This window comes from Hibiscus syriacus, unplaced genomic scaffold, assembly GCF_006381635.1.
Source record: "Hibiscus syriacus cultivar Baekdansim isolate YM2019G1 unplaced genomic scaffold, ASM638163v2 tig00005929_pilon, whole genome shotgun sequence".
Taxonomy (NCBI): Eukaryota; Viridiplantae; Streptophyta; class Magnoliopsida; order Malvales; family Malvaceae; genus Hibiscus; species Hibiscus syriacus.
In genome coordinates, this window is record NW_024062071.1 from 99,599 (window position 1) to 116,397 (window position 16,799).

At 37.6% G+C, this 16,799-nt stretch overlaps 2 protein-coding genes across 2 annotated transcripts; one reads left to right on the top strand and one right to left on the bottom strand.

Moving 5' to 3' along the window:
* The first annotated feature begins 1,146 nt into the window (after nt 1–1,146).
* Nucleotides 1,147–3,533, top strand: LOC120200109 (trafficking protein particle complex subunit 1-like). Its single transcript, XM_039201021.1, has 5 exons — nt 1,147–1,452; nt 1,548–1,662; nt 2,235–2,353; nt 3,218–3,308; nt 3,439–3,533. The coding sequence occupies exons 1-4, from the start codon at nt 1,229–1,231 to the stop codon at nt 3,267–3,269; spliced, it is 510 nt and encodes a 169-aa protein (XP_039056952.1). The 5' UTR covers nt 1,147–1,228; the 3' UTR covers nt 3,270–3,308; nt 3,439–3,533.
* Nucleotides 3,534–3,940: 407 nt separating this feature from the next.
* LOC120200110 lies at nt 3,941–8,605 on the bottom strand. Its single transcript, XM_039201022.1, has 16 exons — nt 8,216–8,605; nt 7,970–8,091; nt 7,795–7,883; nt 7,674–7,709; nt 7,487–7,580; nt 7,309–7,374; nt 7,107–7,168; nt 6,511–7,007; nt 6,337–6,421; nt 6,205–6,254; nt 6,117–6,165; nt 5,354–5,922; nt 5,132–5,267; nt 4,977–5,045; nt 4,727–4,858; nt 3,941–4,426 (listed from the first exon to the last, which is right to left on the bottom strand). Exons 1-16 carry the CDS (start codon nt 8,431–8,433, stop codon nt 4,313–4,315), a joined length of 2,388 nt encoding a protein of 795 aa, XP_039056953.1. The 5' UTR covers nt 8,434–8,605; the 3' UTR covers nt 3,941–4,312.
* Between the last annotated feature and the right edge of the window lie 8,194 nt (nt 8,606–16,799).

Consider the following 16,799-nt stretch of genomic DNA (forward strand, 5'->3'; position numbering starts at 1 on the left):
AATATTTCGCCTACCGGAGGGATAGGAGTAGAAAGGACTTCTGCAGTAAAGTTGTTAGATGGGGAAACGGAGAATTGCTCTTGCTTTTTGACCTATCTGCTTCGAAGTCCGCTTTCCAACCTTCCAATATGCGCGCTTTGATTATGTCATTGGTTCTTATATTAAGTGGCCAATCCGAAGAGTTTCATGTTCCCAACCTTCTCGATCTCTCGAATTTGTTAGATCTGGGTCGACGGGTTACAGGCATAGTTCCGGGGGTTTCCCCATTTCTTTCTTATAGGGTTGGTTTTCGTCAAAAAGGAAGGCCTTATCCAAATAATAGAAAAAGGGCGTCATTTTCTACTATTTGATTTGATCGGTACCTCATAAGCTCACTGCTTTTGGGGAGAATATCACTTTCCTTTTTATGAACTCGGAATGATCAACATTCCTTCTCTGGAAACCCATCTATCTTCGTCAGAACCAAACTTCATATCTCGAAGCAAGCCTGAGGAGAATGCTTGAGATCAATCGCCTTTTTTCACCTGAAAACTTTCCCTCCTACCCCTGAGCCCGAAAACCTGGTGGAGGAGTCACTGATATAAACCTATTCATGGAGGTCTACATGAAGAAAGACCTTTTTTTTTTTTGACATCGAGCTGATGCAGTGACCAAGATCTGTTAGCTGCAACTGACAGAATGACTCATGTGGAATTGAATTTAGTTTGGCCACAGGAACAAACGTCCCGAGATAATCATGTTATACCATAGGTTTGTGTGAAACCTTTCACCACAATACGAGCCCTCTCGATAGAGCCATTAGCTTTACAATTCAGTTCTTGCTATCACCATATTCTTATTGAGTCACATATGGAGTCTCGTTTGATCGAAAGTTGAAGTCACGAGGGATTTCAATTTTATTGGAAAACTTGAATCAAACATGGAAAAGTGGTGAAATTAGATTCCAATTCTCACCAATTCCAATAGATTCATGCCAACCAAACGCCACATTAATATATAAAAAAAATAAAAATAAAACCGAATCCATCTTATTTAAATAGTTCAAGTTATTAAAATTTTGAAATTGAATACTTTTCAAATTGAAAATAATTTAATTTTGAACTTAACCATATGTTTAGTACACCGCAAAGGATAATCACGGGTCCTAATTCCAAACACACGCTTATTATAGATCAGATCTGAAACAAAACACCGGTGAAAAAAGAAAAAATCTAGAAAGAAAGAGAGAATGCAGTTCTTTGGAGGATCAGAAATCAGTCCATCACCGCCGGTGCCGACGGCGACCGGGAACAACGCCCACAGGATGTACATATTCAATCGAAACGGCGTGTGCTTGCTTTATAGGGAGTGGAACCGCCCTCTCCATACCCTCAACCCTCAACAAGATCACAAGCTCATGTTCGGTCTCCTTTTCTCTCTCAAATCCCTAACTGCCAAAATGGATCCCACTAAGTATCACCTCGGTTCTTATCTCTTCATTTCTTCCAGCTTCGTTTTCATTTTTTTTATTGTGGTTTATAATTTTTGAACATGTTGATTATGCGCAGCGCTGAGAAGGGAAATCTAGGGATTCCTCAGTTTCCTGGTCAAGGGTGTTCCTTCCATAGCTTCCGTACTAACACCTACAAACTTAGTTTCATGGAAACTCCTTCGGGGATTAAGGTTTGCCTCAATCTGCAATTAGCTGAGAGGTTTCTTTTAAAAGTTCCATGATTTGCTTAATATTTTGCCCACATGTGAATTAGTAGATTACTACAGCTCTAACATCAGTAATTCCAAATGGAGCTGTGAGCTATAAGATTGGGCTGTTCCGAATTGTGGTTTATGGTAATGGAGGACTTAAGAATGATTTAACCTGATTAGCTATCTGTTAGAGAACTCCTTTGTCAAACTAATTAGCCAGTGCTGTGCACATAATTTCCATCATGTATCTGTGCTACTAGTAGAGACCATCATGTATCTATGCTCCTACGTGTCATCCAATACTTCATATTGTTGGCTGAGAAGTTTAGTGTGTTTCATTCTCAAAATTACTTTTTCAGTGAGTACGAGGTTTACTAGGAAAATTAAAATAGCTCCATGCTATTATCGAGACCCTGACTGGCATTGTCTATGATACCCAGTATTTTTGTTTCACTGTATGTTTTTGACACCATTGGTGCCACCCTCCTTTGATTTATATATGTTTCTCAATGGAATTCTGACTTTGCCACTATATTTTTCCTTTTGTGCAGTTCATTTTGATCACTAATCCCAGAACTGGTGATCTTCGTGAAACACTCAAGTATATTTATAACTTGTATGTTGAGTATGTTGCCAAGAACGCACTCTATACTCCGGGGACTCTTATCAGGTAAATAAACCTTCCTTTTTCCTAGCTCATAGCTTACATGTTTATCTTTTAAGGATTGGTCTGTTGCGGCAACCACTGGTTAGCACTGTTGATCAATGCTCCCTTATTTGCATATTTGGTTATCTCTGGAACTGATGTTTCTACGATGTTTACTACTGTTGAATATAAAAAAATGAATTGGGTTACATTGTTTTTGAATTTGATGTTTATTTACACATCCTTTTAACAAGCAATTCGTGACTTCCTGTTTTGTGCTCCCATGTGTAATGTATGGCCCTCTTCAAGTTTATTTCTACTTTTCTGTATTTTGGTGCTACTTGTGCCTCGTAAATTTGTAATAAACTGGAGTCGCAATTTGTAAAATTACACTACAGTGGGCCCGGAACTGTTTGAGTAGTCCATTATTCAGGTTAATGTAGTTTCATTTCTCCCCAATCAACTAATCTTGAAAATTGGTTATGCTATTAATGAATATAGGTTAATGAAGGCAGATGTTCAGTTCAGTGAGTGTCTTTAACAAAGATTTTAAATAAAATGAGTGGAATTTTGTACTAGTATAGAAAAGAAAGCTGCAGTATAAATTAGTATGCTACACCATAGCCCGTGGTTTAGGCATCATTCTTGGATATATATTTTTTTTCAAATTTTGTATATGTGCTATTTTTCCTATTTAGTGAAATGCCAAGAAAGTTATTCTGTTAGCTCTACAGAGATGCATTAACTACATGGTTCAAATACTTCTCCCCCAGTCAGTTACTTGGTGTAGTCTTCTTTTCCCACCCTCAACAGGATTAGTATTTGTATTACTATTATTTTCGTTTTTGCTGCACACTTGATGTGTGTGTTTTTCTCTTTTTCTTGCAGATGCGAGTTGTTTAATACAGCTCTCGATCAATACGTGAGGAGCATTGCATAGCGTCCAAAACTGTTACCAGCTCTCTAGTCTGTGGTTCAGTTGCATCTTTAACAATGAATTTTGGATTATTCTCTAGCAGTTTTACGCACTCTACTTGTCCTCAAATATACCTGAAAATTTGCATTTAAGAAATAACCTTTGTTTTCTGGATATCATGGTCCCAGAATTTCAGACGTGTGTGAGAACATTTGTTTTGTCACATGTTGAAAGGTGAGGACGTGAGTTCATGGAGGTTTTATCCATATATTATGTAATATTATGTCCCGAATGCTGTTAAAAATGGCTGCATTATACTTTTTTGCGTTTTGGGGAGTTAACTTGAATGTTTATCACAAATCTCAATTAGGGTTTCATACAGTGTAGAATGCTAATCTTAACAGTCATTTAAAAATAAAATTAGACCCCATTTTTGGATCCTTGACACACTGTTTAAAATGATTTGCTTTAGTCTTTTTTTCTCATTTTGATCCTTGTCACCAAAATTGTCTGACAGCATCTTGGTAAAATCATCGGCAGCTATCAACTGATAAAGTTACCGGCAGTTACCAATGACTTTAGAATGTTAAAAAAAACACAGTAGAGGACGATTTTGTGTCGATACCTATGTAATCAAACATAGCAGTATTTTTACTTTTCATCGGTAAATTTGCATGAAAACGCAATCCGTGATAACAGGAAAATAAAATATTCTATTAAGATTATACGATATAGTCGTACATAATACTACAACAGACAATATAATTATACTCTAATCTACAGAAATGTCAAACAGTACACAGAGAACTCAAACCCATATTCCCTAGGCATTTCCCAATACTTACTACGTACTTTCACATTAACACAGCGAAAATAGACGAAGATTTTGATTGCCAAAGAACCCTGTTCGAAACGTGATGTGCAAATGCCAGATACCAAGCTTTCGATCTCGATGCTATGTCGTGTGTGACCAGGAGTGGGAATGCTTCTGTTTCCGTTGAAGGGGCTGCTTCGGCAAGACCGTTTTATTGTATTGATTTCGTAAACAACCTTTGCTTTCCACGAATCTAGAGGAAGTAAGTTAATTGTTGTTTCTTCCTTGAACCTCCTTCTCCATATAGTTCATTCCATTGCTTCAACTCTGCCATTACCGATCCTTCAGATGCAAAGCTGGCAGCGACCTACATTGCAGCACTCAAAGATAAGCATATGGTTCAAATTTCACTGCCTGAACTTCCGGTTAATGCTAACAATTTTAGTTATATTAGCTCGAGGACCAATGCTTTTCATACCAAGTTTGGTATTCAAATCTTAAAGATAGGTGAACATTAAGAGAGAAATCAGAGTCTGAAGAGAATTGAAGGGTGCATGGTAATGGTGTAGCACGGTCCAAAGACCGTTGGACTCGGGTGCGACTGTCGAAATACCAAAAGGGTCATTGAATCCTTTGAGACGACAAAGAAAATTTGGCTGGAAGTTACCTGATTCTTAGCTTGTCTCATGTCTTCCATATTTAAAGGCCTCAAATTTATAACTCTTTCCTCCTTATTCTCTTCTTTTGTCTCTGAAACATTTTCAGTGCTTTTGCCTGCTTCTTCTCTCCTCTTCTTTTCCTACACAGTTGATGAAAATGAGAAGAAAAAAAATGTAAGATACCAATGTCTACACCTACTGGTAACGGGAAAGGGGGCGAATGAAAGCCGATGCATCGGAAAGAGATTTAGTAGTCACCTGATCTTTCAACCTCTCCTGCTGTATCAATTCTCGAACAGGGCGATAAGCTGCCGTGACACACAAGTTCTGCTCCCAGTAACGAATGGCATCAGTTTATAACAGTTAAATATGAATTAATGATGATAAATGTTGGCATGAGTTAGAATAAAAACCTTGAGATCACTCCCACTGTATCCCTCTGTCATGGTTGCAAGCTCCTTGAAGTCCAGGTTTTCGACTTTCTCTTTCGCCATTAGAGTTCTCAAGATCATTTCCCTGCTCTCAACGGATGGAAGGCCAACCATAATTCTGGTCAAAAACGGAAAGCACATGAGTTAGATAAGATGGTCGGTCATACTCGCTGTCAGCAAGTTATATCGAAAGTGGAGATATACCTGCGTTCGAACCGCCTAATTATTGCTTCATCGAGATCAAATGGTCTGTTGGTTGCAGCAAGGACAAGAATTCGCTCACCGGCTTTAGTCAGTAGGCCATCCCAATGTGTCATGAACTCATTCTTAATTTTCCTCATTGCCTCGTGTTCCCCAACTCTAGTCCTCTGCCCCAGCATGCTATCAACCTCATCCACAAAAATGATTGTCGGTGCCACCTTTGCTGCTAGTGTAAATAAAGCTCGAACGTTCTTTTCGTCTTCTCCGAACCATTTCGACGTAATGGTGGACATCGAGACGTTAATGAAACTAGCTCCGGCTTCATTCGCAATGGCTTTTGCAAGCATTGTTTTCCCAGTTCCAGGAGGGCCGAAGAGTAAGATACCTTTGCAAGGCTTGAGAAGCCCTCCGTTGAAGAGATCCGGCCTTCGCAGCGGGAGCATTACGAGCTCCTGAAGTGATTCTTTGGTCTCATTCAAAGCACCGATATCGGCAAATGTCACTCCGATCTCATTTGCAGGGATAACCTCGGGTCTTATTCTTTTCTCGAACTCATTATCAGGCGGAACTTCCTGCAAGGGCGTTAAACCGATAGTAAGAAGAAACAGAAACATCTAAAGAAAAAAAAACACTTCATGAAATGACACAAATACATGAATCATGCCATCTTTCCGGTATTCTTCCATTGTTTTTCAAGTATCCATATCCTTGAAGTTCATATGCTAAATAGTAACATTCATTTAATTGTCAAATAACATCAACTTACAGCTTTTGGTGCAGGTGGGTTCTCTCCATCCTTCTTCATAGCAGGAGCGGACTTATCGGTCTCACCGTTGCTCTCGGTAGCACCAGCGTCCGATTTCGGTTCACATTTTTCATTTACAGTCTCTTCACCTTCATTTTCCTAAGGTTAACAAAGAAGGGTAAATGGTCAATCCACATGTATAAAGTCAACCCGATCCTTCATGCTAGAATTAGAGATAAACCTTTCGAGAATCCGCATTTGCCTCCAATTTTAAGGTATCTTTCCCACAACTTCCTTCCTGGAATATGTTGAGTCCATGGGACAAGCTGCAACAGAGCCAAAACACAAATGTTAAGCTAATTACAGATTTTTGAGAAAGGTGAAGAAGGAACATGAAAAAACAATTAATGGCTACCTCTCAGATGATATAACAAGCTTTCCGTTTCGGTACTCGGGATCCTTATTGTTCATCAAGTGATAAGATATTGCTGATACCACAATTTCTTGAATATAATTACTTAATACCATAGTGTCTGCTTGACAGATAGAGACTAAATCATCACATTCAAGGTCATTCGCTGCAAGCACCTCAGCAATGTGGTTTCTGTTATCTTGAATTTGGAGTGTCTTCTTGTCCTCTTCCAGTTTGGCTTTCCAGCCATCGAGACGACTTTCATCTTCGGGTGGTTTTATCTCGACATTGTACGGGAACAATATCGAGAGCCTCTCGTCCACCTCCCTGCAATCATCTTCCGGTTCCAACATCCTGGAACCAAGTACCAACACCGGACCCGAAAGTTTATCTAAAAACTTTCGGAACAGATCATATAAGCGTTCTGATTGGAGGAGGAGCTTGTCGACGTCCCTCAGGTATAAGATGATGGAACCGGTATCGGATACTGAAATCAGTACCTGCAAGAGAATCACATTGACATTCACTACCATTTAAGTAAACTGGAAGTAACATTCATGAATGATCATCCAACTATCTACTTGATGTTCGTGGCATACCTTGTAAAGTGATTGTAGAAAAAATTTCTCATCAAAACACCAACCGGTCCGTTTGTTCGATGCTACAAGAAACGAAAAAGTAGCAACACATGATATAAGTACTTTTCTACACATCTTATGTATCAAGAAATTCGAGTATCAAATGCATATCATACATATCTCAAGGCTTTTGAGACAGAAGCAAAGATAAATGAAGAGTAACCTGAATTTATGGGAGCACCGGTCGAAGACATAATATCGTTAGAACTACCCTGTCGATGTAAGGTGCCTGTAAGAAAAATCTTGGTCTAAGACTACAGCAAAAGAACAACTGAAAAATGAAACCTAAAGAGGCAACTATTCTTAAGTTAACAAACATGTTTAACATGTGGAAACAATACCACTCGTTTCTTCTCTCGACGAACGGAGTGAAAAGGAACCGAACAAGCTGTTCATTCGCTCTAAAGTCGTCTCTGAAATGGACCTCGTGAAAGACTGCACAAGATGCAACCATAGTTGCCATGGTGGAAATCGGTAAGATTGAATTAAACCAATTCATTTCTGAGGGTATAAATTGTTTTAACTTACAGGTTCCCTCTTGGTACAACCGTATTTGCTCTGCATCTGTAGGCAAGATAATCAAAGAACGTATAAGTAGAACTCTACGACATGATTGAAACTCGAAAGACAATAAGTTCTGGCTATTTACCTTGAAAGAAAAATCAGTAATGTCAAGAAGTAGTAGCTTCGATTCGAAGTAATGCGCCAAAGCCTTGGCAAGCATTTGCTGGTACAGTTCTTCACAAAGATTTAAATGCAATCCATCAGGTTAAAAACTAACTCTTTCAAATACAGAACTAGAGAAAACAATTCAAGTAACATACCAGCAGGTCCTGAGAGCAAGATAGCCCTGCTGACAGGCGAAAGGTTCCGCGTGTGCCGAGAAACATCGCTGTGTTTGAGTTGAACGTATGCGGCACTCGTCAATAACGACCAAGTTTTATCACTGCATTAACCAAAGCACAAGGAGTAAATCTGTGAATCTAATATAGAGCTTTGTCTTGACCAATACATACATACATACATACATAAAGTTAAGATCAACAAGGACTCGTTGCAGGCTTGTTTACCTAAGGTAATAAGGGAAGTCATCAAAGGCGACGTTGCTAAGCTTTCCATCAACAATCAGTCTCATGAGTTCTTGCTCAATCAGCTCCCCTGTAATACCGTCATCTGAACAAGATTTTCCGGACCATTTGCTCAACGTTTGCCCTGAAGCTAATCTGAGACCGACCCCAACACCGACCCCAACACTTAAAGCTGACAGCAATATCCCCTTTTGTTCCATTTCCCTATCTAAACCAAACAAAAAAAGCTTTACCTTGCCTGCTCCTCCTTTGTTGAAACTTTGATTCTTTCAACAATTACTTTAAAATGTGGAGTTTCAAAGTAGAAATAAAATGGTGTTTGTTGGAAATTGATGAGGAAGTGAAGTAAACAAAGAATAGAACGAGTTTTATTTACCGGCGAAGAAGCAAGCTTTTAGCTCTACGGTGTGGCCTTCTTCAACTATTTATAGCATGCTTTAATACCAATGGACGTTGATTAAAGAAGGGATAAAATTGTAACTTTGTCACTCAATTATGGGTAAATTTCTTTTCTAAGCATTCAATTATATTTTTTTACCCATTAATAAATCGATTACTTTTTAATTATTCAATGATACTTTATATAGTTATCATTTTCATGATTTATTAATCAATTAATTCGAATTAGGTATCAAGAATTATATAATTCAAATACTAAGAATTATTTTATCGATTTAGTTTATATTTTTTAAATATACTTACCATCAACCATGAAGTGGCAAGGGATTCAATTAAATAAATAAAAATTATTTGATTTGATTTAGTGCTAATTAATAAGTTAAGAAATTTTAATTATTTAATATGATAATTTATTTGATAAATCGACTGAAAATAATAATAAAAATAAAATATTAAAAAAGCCCTAGCATGTTCCCTGCTCCTGCCATTTCCACCCCCAGAAAACATCGTCAGATCGACGACGATCCATCTGATCTTGGTAGACCACTGTCTGAACAACAGAACCCCGCTCCATCTCCTTCATCCCAGACTGAAAACTTGGTGAACAACAAAAGCAACGCATCGTCCTGTAAAGATATTGAGATTCAAGAGGGTGACTTCACTCGCTCGATTGTTGATGGTATTGTCTCAATTGACTTTTCCGAACGTATCCAAACTCTCACCGAGAAGAGCCTTGATCAAACGATGGTTATCAAACTCCTAGGGAGACGAATAGGATATACTACTCTGAGATAAAAAAATCAATGAAATATGGAAGCCAAAACAGGCTATCAAATTGATGGACATTGGAATGACTACTTCCTAGTCACTTTTCGTACCTATGACAACTACCTCCATGCTCTCGCAGACGGACCCTAGACAATTTTCGAACACTACCTTATTGTAGAACCGTGGACATCAAATTTCTCCACAACAACTCCTTTTCCAAGCACGGTGATGGATTGGTTTAGATTACCTGGTCTCCCTGTGACGTTATATAAAAAAAGTCTGATCTCCAAAATTGGCGAGTTTGTCGGACCAGTCCTTAAACTGGATTATCAAATCGAATGGGGCAGACGCAGAAGATTTGCTCGTATGGCAATTTGGATTGATCTCTCCAAGCCGCTGATATCTAAATTACTGATGAATGGTAACTTGCAAATTGTAGAGTATGAACTCTACCTATAATCTGCTTTCATTGTGGGAAGTATGGTCATCATCAAGAATCTTGATATCTCATCCAATCGAAAAATGCTACTAAAGCCAATAGATCCAAACCTACTGCTAAGAGTCCTCCCAACACTGATGCAGCCTTTGGTCATTGGATGGTGGCTACTCGTCGACCTCGTCGCCCAACAAAAACCGCTAATGGAAAGCAGCAACAAGTTGAGAAAATTATGTTCAATGGTTCAAGATTTAATCCTATCTTTTAAGAAGATAGTTGATGAGACCATGAGCATGCAAACACCTGTGACCCCCTCAAACTCAACCTCCACAGCCATCAAAATAACCAACAACTAATCTTCCTTCTTGACCGACCAACAATGGCAAAGGTAAAACCAAAGCCAAGCAAACTAGAGTAATTCTTCCTCGCAAACCCATGAACCTTAAGATTTCGGATTTTCCCATATTATCACGTAAGATGGAGAAAGTTAACAGTTCTAACTTGTGAACGTTGAGCTGAAGAGGGCCTTCATTTGACAAAGAAAAACATACAACCATCACCACAGATGAAAATGCTAATCCAAACATCCTCATGAATACTACAAATGACCCGAATAAACCCTTGAGAGATCCCCCGATACAACAAATAACACCAGCATTACTCATTTTGAAACTACCCCTACGACCAAGGACCTCCAAATTCAAATTTGTGGCAATCCTGATGCAATTAGTCATGACATGGGTAGTGAACTTGCTGTAGCAATGCTTGAATGATATATGTCTCTATCCCCACTCGTTTTATGGATTTTAAATTATTATGTTGGAATGTTCAGGGATACGGATACTCTCGCTTTCTCATGGCTGCTAAATAATACCTAAAGGATCATAATCCTGATGTGGTAGTCTTTGTTGAACCTGGAATCAGTGGTATACAAACATATTCAGTTATTGCTTCTTTCGATTTCCCAAATTCTTATTGGATTGAAGCTATCAAATTTTCGAGTGAAATATAGGTTGCTTGGTATAATACTTTAACGGATGACTTCCTCCTTCATCACTTTCAATTTCTACATTGTCATATCTCTCTCAAAGGAACAAACTCTTATTTCTTGGCCACTGCAGTCTATGCCAGCCCTTCGGTTTTGGGTCGGAAGAACTTATGGCCTCACCTCATAAGTCTTGCCCTTACAATTCACTCTCCTTGGATTATCTTTGGCGACTTCAACGCCACCCTCTGCCCCTCTGGCCGGAAAAACTGCTCTATTTCGACAAAATCATGCAAAGCTTTCCAAAGACTCATTTTTATTTTGTTTGCGAGATATGCACTACCAAGGCCCCGATTTTACGTGGTCAAGAGGGCTCTCTCAAGTCCGTCTGGATCAATTCATATACAATAGCTATTGGGATGAAAATTATGTTGACGCTACTGTTCATTACTTATCCGTATGAGATCAGATCACTTCCCAATTCTTCTCCATTTAGGAAGTCTTCCAAAAGCTTCTGGACCCATTCCCTTTCATTATTTTACGGGATGGTTGATACACGATAACTTCTCTAGAATGGTTGGCAACAATTGAAATAGTAATCTCAGCATGACTGAAACCATCCGTAATTTTACCAAGGCTACAGATACTTGGAATAAGTATGTCTTTGGCTATATTGGCAAAATGAAACACATCATAATGGCAAGGCTTCGCGGTATTCAATAGGACATTTGCATGAAATAATTGCACTTCCTCCATAATATTGAATTTATTCTACTTATTGAGTTGGAACATCTCCTCAACCAAGAGGATATTCTTTGGCGTAAAAAGTCTCGGTCTTACTGGATTTCTCAAGGATCTTCTTTTGCATCTGCATGTGCATTTTTTCATTTTTGCATTAGTATATATACATGGTACATTACATGGTATACATTGCATCTCAACGTGCGTTAATCACATATCTCGAGAGTAACTCGTGACGAATCTTGTGATAAAAGTTTTGAGGTAAGATGAAGTCACCCCATTCGCACCAAAAAATGATTAAGAGCTATGGACGTGATGTTATCACTGTCTGAAGTTCAAGGCGCATCACTAAGAATTATGGGGCATTGAATCTCAAGGTTCAGAGTTTATTTGATTCAGGGGGTTGGATATTCGATGAATGATGGGGCATTCTGATGCAAACCAATAAAAATCATTGCAGCCACCAGGAACTTTTGATGCACTCACATATTGTCTTATTTGAATTTATTTTCTTTCTCTTGTCGTTAAAATGTTTTTATGTAACTTGACAATCGAACATTTTAAATAAAATGTTACCTTCTAAGGTTATGAGCAATGAGTAATTTTCAAACTTGAAATTCTTTAAATATTCACTGGATTAAAAGCTCTTTTAAGAATCAAAGTTATAGATCTTTGACAAAATGACAAGATTGAAAACTGATAAAACAAGAACCCTTTACCTTACCACAGATGATACATTCGAACACCATATCCTTCTCTTGTAGGGGCCAATATAGCATTCTCTTCTCATGAGAAAATGATTAAGAGGCTTGGCATTCAGGTATGAATAGGAGCAGACAACATGGTGCATCACTTGTGTATGACATTACAAAGTTGCCTAGACTACACTTCTGTTGAAGACGTTTAATAATGATCATAATCTTCGCAAATGGAATAGTGGAGTAGACAAATTTAGTTTAGGTCAGTTGTTTGCGAGCTGAACTCTAAATGTGGGATTTCCTGACCATCAAAGACACCTAGACTATAACAGGTTCTTCTCGATGAGCTTAAAAAATTCTAAATATGAATACTCAAAAGGTTAATAATTATTATTATTATTACTGTAGATTATACAATAAAGCTGAGCTATTCCGCTAAAGCAATTGGTTATAGAGGATACTCAAAAGCTCTGTCTTTATGATAAATTGTATTTGAATCATGCATTACTCGGTTACTCGGCAATTCGGTGTTTACTCCACTGTAATTGTCAAGTCAAAGATCTTGTGATAAGACGAACCCTTCAATTAGCCCAATGAAGGCGATTATAATATATATACAATAAAGCTAAATTCAGCTATCCAAACAATGGAAAATTAAATCAGATTGATCTAATAATGAGTTCCGATGAAAATGGACTATGGGATTTGAGGAACACCAGTTATAGTCGACTTCACACAAGCATTCAGGAATTTTATATTTTAGATTGATGTCCTTGCACTACCTCTGCTAAGGGAAGTTTATGAAGCTTGAACAAATGAAAGATTTCAGAGAATAAAAATAGAAGTGTTCTAGAAAGTCTAGTGATTAATTATGCTGGTTACGCCATTTTATCCGCATTTTATTGAAATGTCAAGCCAAAATAGAGGGGCATATCATAAGGTTCATAGGGATCGAAAAACAAAATACATATTTGATGACTGAAACCTTAGAAACTTTAAGGAGCTAACATGAAACCAACCCATCAATTTTGACACTTGTCAAAGAGGTATAACTTTGAAATATTAAAAGAGCTGTTGTTTCTTTTGATATTTAGTGAACTCATATTTTGTGATTTGCTTCAATTATGAGCCTAAAAGGACATTTTTCTTAAACAAACTTTCCATAATCTGAAAAATAAAAAGAAAGAAAATATTTTCAAACAGGAAAATCTCTCTGGAGAGTTTAGCTTGGAAATTGACAAGGGTCCCCCAGATTTAGAAATTCAGAGTCAGAAGTTAGGGCAAATAATTGAATGTTAGGGAGCAAGAAAAACATATTTTCGCAAAGAAATACAATGGTATACCCTGGTGTGGGAGGAGAATGAAGGCGAACATATCAAGAAGAGACAAGATTTCTTGAGCACATCTTCACTGCTATTAATCAAGAAAACCATGCATTACTCATATATGAATTTGCATCTTTGCATCAAACATCCATCATCTTATGCAATGAAAACTTTAATTTTCCCTCTCACAAGGGTACCATTAAAATTTCTCTTGAAGTACTGTCTTTTTCAAGAACCCTTTCTCTTCTCATGAGAACATTCAAGATAGTTGCATTTAGCTACATTTTATAGATCTTTCAGTAAAAAATGAGATTAAAAGATAACAAGACATCCTCAGCAAGAGGGAGTCTCATTTAATACATAAAATTTATCTCACTTGAGATTGTTTTTCTTAAAACCAGATTTTATCTCGCTTGAGATAGTTTCACTCGAAACAGAAGATTTAGCTCACTTGAGATTGTTTTTCTTAAAACAAGATTCATCTCGATTGAGATAGTTTCACTCGAAACAAAATTTTTTATCTCACTTGAGATAGTTTCTCTCGAAACATAAGATTTATCTCACTTGAGATTGTTTTTCTTAAAATAAACTACGCCTCACATGAGGGATTAACATTTTATTTGCTCTATTCATAACACATCGAATCAGCAACGCCTCACGTGAGGGATTAACATTTCTTTTGCTCGATTTACAATACTTCGAATCAACAATGCCTCACTTGAGGGATCAATATTTCCTTTGCTCGATTCACAACACTTCGAATTAGTAAAGCCTCACTTGAGAGATCAACATTTTCTTCGCTCGATTCACAGCACTTCGAATCAGCAACGCCTCACTTGAGGGATCAACATTTCCTTTGCTCATTCATGGTATTTCGAATCATCAACTCCTTACTCGATGGACCAACATTTCCAATAGAGAATTCATAATGAAGAGCTTGTTCAACCTTATATCTCTTCACAACATTTCGAATCAACAACGCCTCACTTGAGGGACAAACATTTTCAGTGGATATATCTTGATGAGAAAAACCCGTAACTTGAAGAACATATATTGAGCTAGAAAATGGTGTTTTATTATCTTTGCTTCATTCCCGCTTCACAACAATGAGCAAAGAGGGACAGCTGTAATCACCATTTCTTCCCCAAAATTACAACCAGGCCTCTAGCCCAAAACCAAAACCAAACCCTTTACAAATATAACCGGGCCTCAAAGCCCAAACCGAACCCAACCTGGATAGCCCCAAACCAAACCCAACCTAGGGCCCAAAACCTGACCTGGCCCGATCCGGGTCTAACCCTAAGCCTTAAGGTAGCCACCCAATCCCCCATTCAACTTTTACCACCGGCTTCCCCCAATGGAAGAAGAGTTACTGTTCCACGCCACCACCAAGCCATCACTAACACTTCACGCTACCACATGCTGCTCCAACACCTGTGCCATGTCCTGTAACCACCAATAAGCAATCTCCTCACTCCATCAACAATAAGCAACAACACTAGAAAATCAATTATTTTTATTTTACGTGTCACGAGTATAAAACCTCAGAACTAAACAATGTAAAGAGGAGGTTGACCCCCATACATTCGAAAGTAATAAATTAAATTTTTCCAGAAACCATTTTCTTTTGTTTTTTAAACTAACTTGAAACCATAGCTTTTTTTCGTATTTTTTTCGACAATTGAGCAAAACAGAGGCAAAAAAGAGAAATCGAGAAGAAGATAGAGGAAACATACATTCGGCCGTAGCCTCGTCGGCGGCCGAGGTTTTCTACGACCAATCCGAATGGTAAAGATGAGCGTCTTGAGGAGAAGAGCAACATATTAAAATTTAGGCCAGATCCAACGACGAACCGCGGAGATCCGAAAGGTGGAACTCGAGGGGCTATCGGTAATTTTCACGGCGTTCGAGGTTGTTTCATGTGAAACCAAGCCCAGACGAGCCCCTGATAAATTTTGGTAACCATAGGCCATCGGCGGCGGCGCGGCGATCTGCGACGGCCCAGACAGCGGCACAATGGCTGGGATTCTAGAGATAGGGGAGAGCCTCTCTCTATATTTAAAAAAAAAGTTTGTATTTATAGAAAAATTTCGAGGGAAATTGCTTTCTAGTCCCCCTACTTTTATTGTGTTTTTCGCAAAGTGGCCATTGGAATGGATTATTTTCATAATTTTCCTATTTCCCTTTTTGCCTTATAATTTTTGGTATAATTACTTTTTAGTCCCCCCACTTTTAGCGTATTTTTGTCGTTTGATCACCTGTAGGGACCAAAACTGCCATTTTCCATTTTTCTTGCTTGTCTTTATTTTTTGGGTTATTCGTATTTTAGTCCCTTGTATTTTTCGTGTTTTCGTATTTTGGTCACTGGACTTCCCTTTTCTGATTTATTACACTTTTATCATTCTGTTTTATTTTATTTTAACTTAGTTACTGTTTATTTTTGATTTATCTACTTTTATTTTATTTTATGCAATTTAGTCCTTTAATTTATTTTTATTTTATTTTATTTTTACCCTTCATTTTTTATAACTTTAATTTTAGTACTTGTATATATTTTATTTGTCTTTAATATTTTTACCCTTCATTTTTTAGAACTTTAATTTACTTTAAGCTAGAAAAAAAAGCCTTAATTCACCCTTAGCTTAATTAGGGTGATTAAAAATTTGTTTGATTGCATTTTATTTTTTAAACCTAAGGCAATGTTTACTTATTAGGGAATTAATGGTATATCTCTCGCAAGCATGCTCAGGGGTGACTACTGGTGATTCCCGAAATAGGTAGACATCATTTTCAAATACCGCATCATGATTTTTAAAATCGAGGCAATATTCGGTTATCATGTACAATAGCTTATCTCCCGTGTTTATTCTAGGGGGAGAATGTTATCGGCTTTAATAAACGAATACCCTTTTCAACTTTGCATCCGTAATGATTTTTAAATTAAATAAAGATCGAACTCAAAATTTTCGATTTTAAATATAAAGTAATCAACTATGTACCAATTTGTGGGCGCTTGTGGGGGTGTTAATCTTTCCCCACGCGTAACTGACTCCCGAATCTGATTTTTGGATTTTCGCAGACCTTAAAACTTGGTATTTTGATAAAAATAAAATGTTTTATTAAAATCACTTGGTATTTATGGTGTCCCAATCGCACTTTAAATGATTGGTGGTGACTCTTCACATTTTGAAAATTATTTCAAAATAGCGAACCA

Coding starts and splice junctions, on each gene's coding strand:
- LOC120200109 (XM_039201021.1), top strand. CDS start 1,229: ATGCAGTTCTTTGGAGGATCAGAAATCAGTCCATCACCGCCGGTGCCG. Junction 1,663..2,234: donor AAACTCCTTCGGGGATTAAG/GTTTGCCTCAAT, acceptor CCTTTTGTGCAG/TTCATTTTGATCACTAATCC. Junction 2,354..3,217: donor ACTCCGGGGACTCTTATCAG/GTAAATAAACCT, acceptor TTTTTCTTGCAG/ATGCGAGTTGTTTAATACAG.
- LOC120200110 (XM_039201022.1), bottom strand. CDS start 8,433: ATGGAACAAAAGGGGATATTGCTGTCAGCTTTAAGTGTTGGGGTCGGT. Junction 7,581..7,673: donor GTTGTACCAAGAGGGAACCT/GTAAGTTAAAAC, acceptor CATCTTGTGCAG/TCTTTCACGAGGTCCATTTC. Junction 7,169..7,308: donor CGGTGCTCCCATAAATTCAG/GTTACTCTTCAT, acceptor CGTTTCTTGTAG/CATCGAACAAACGGACCGGT.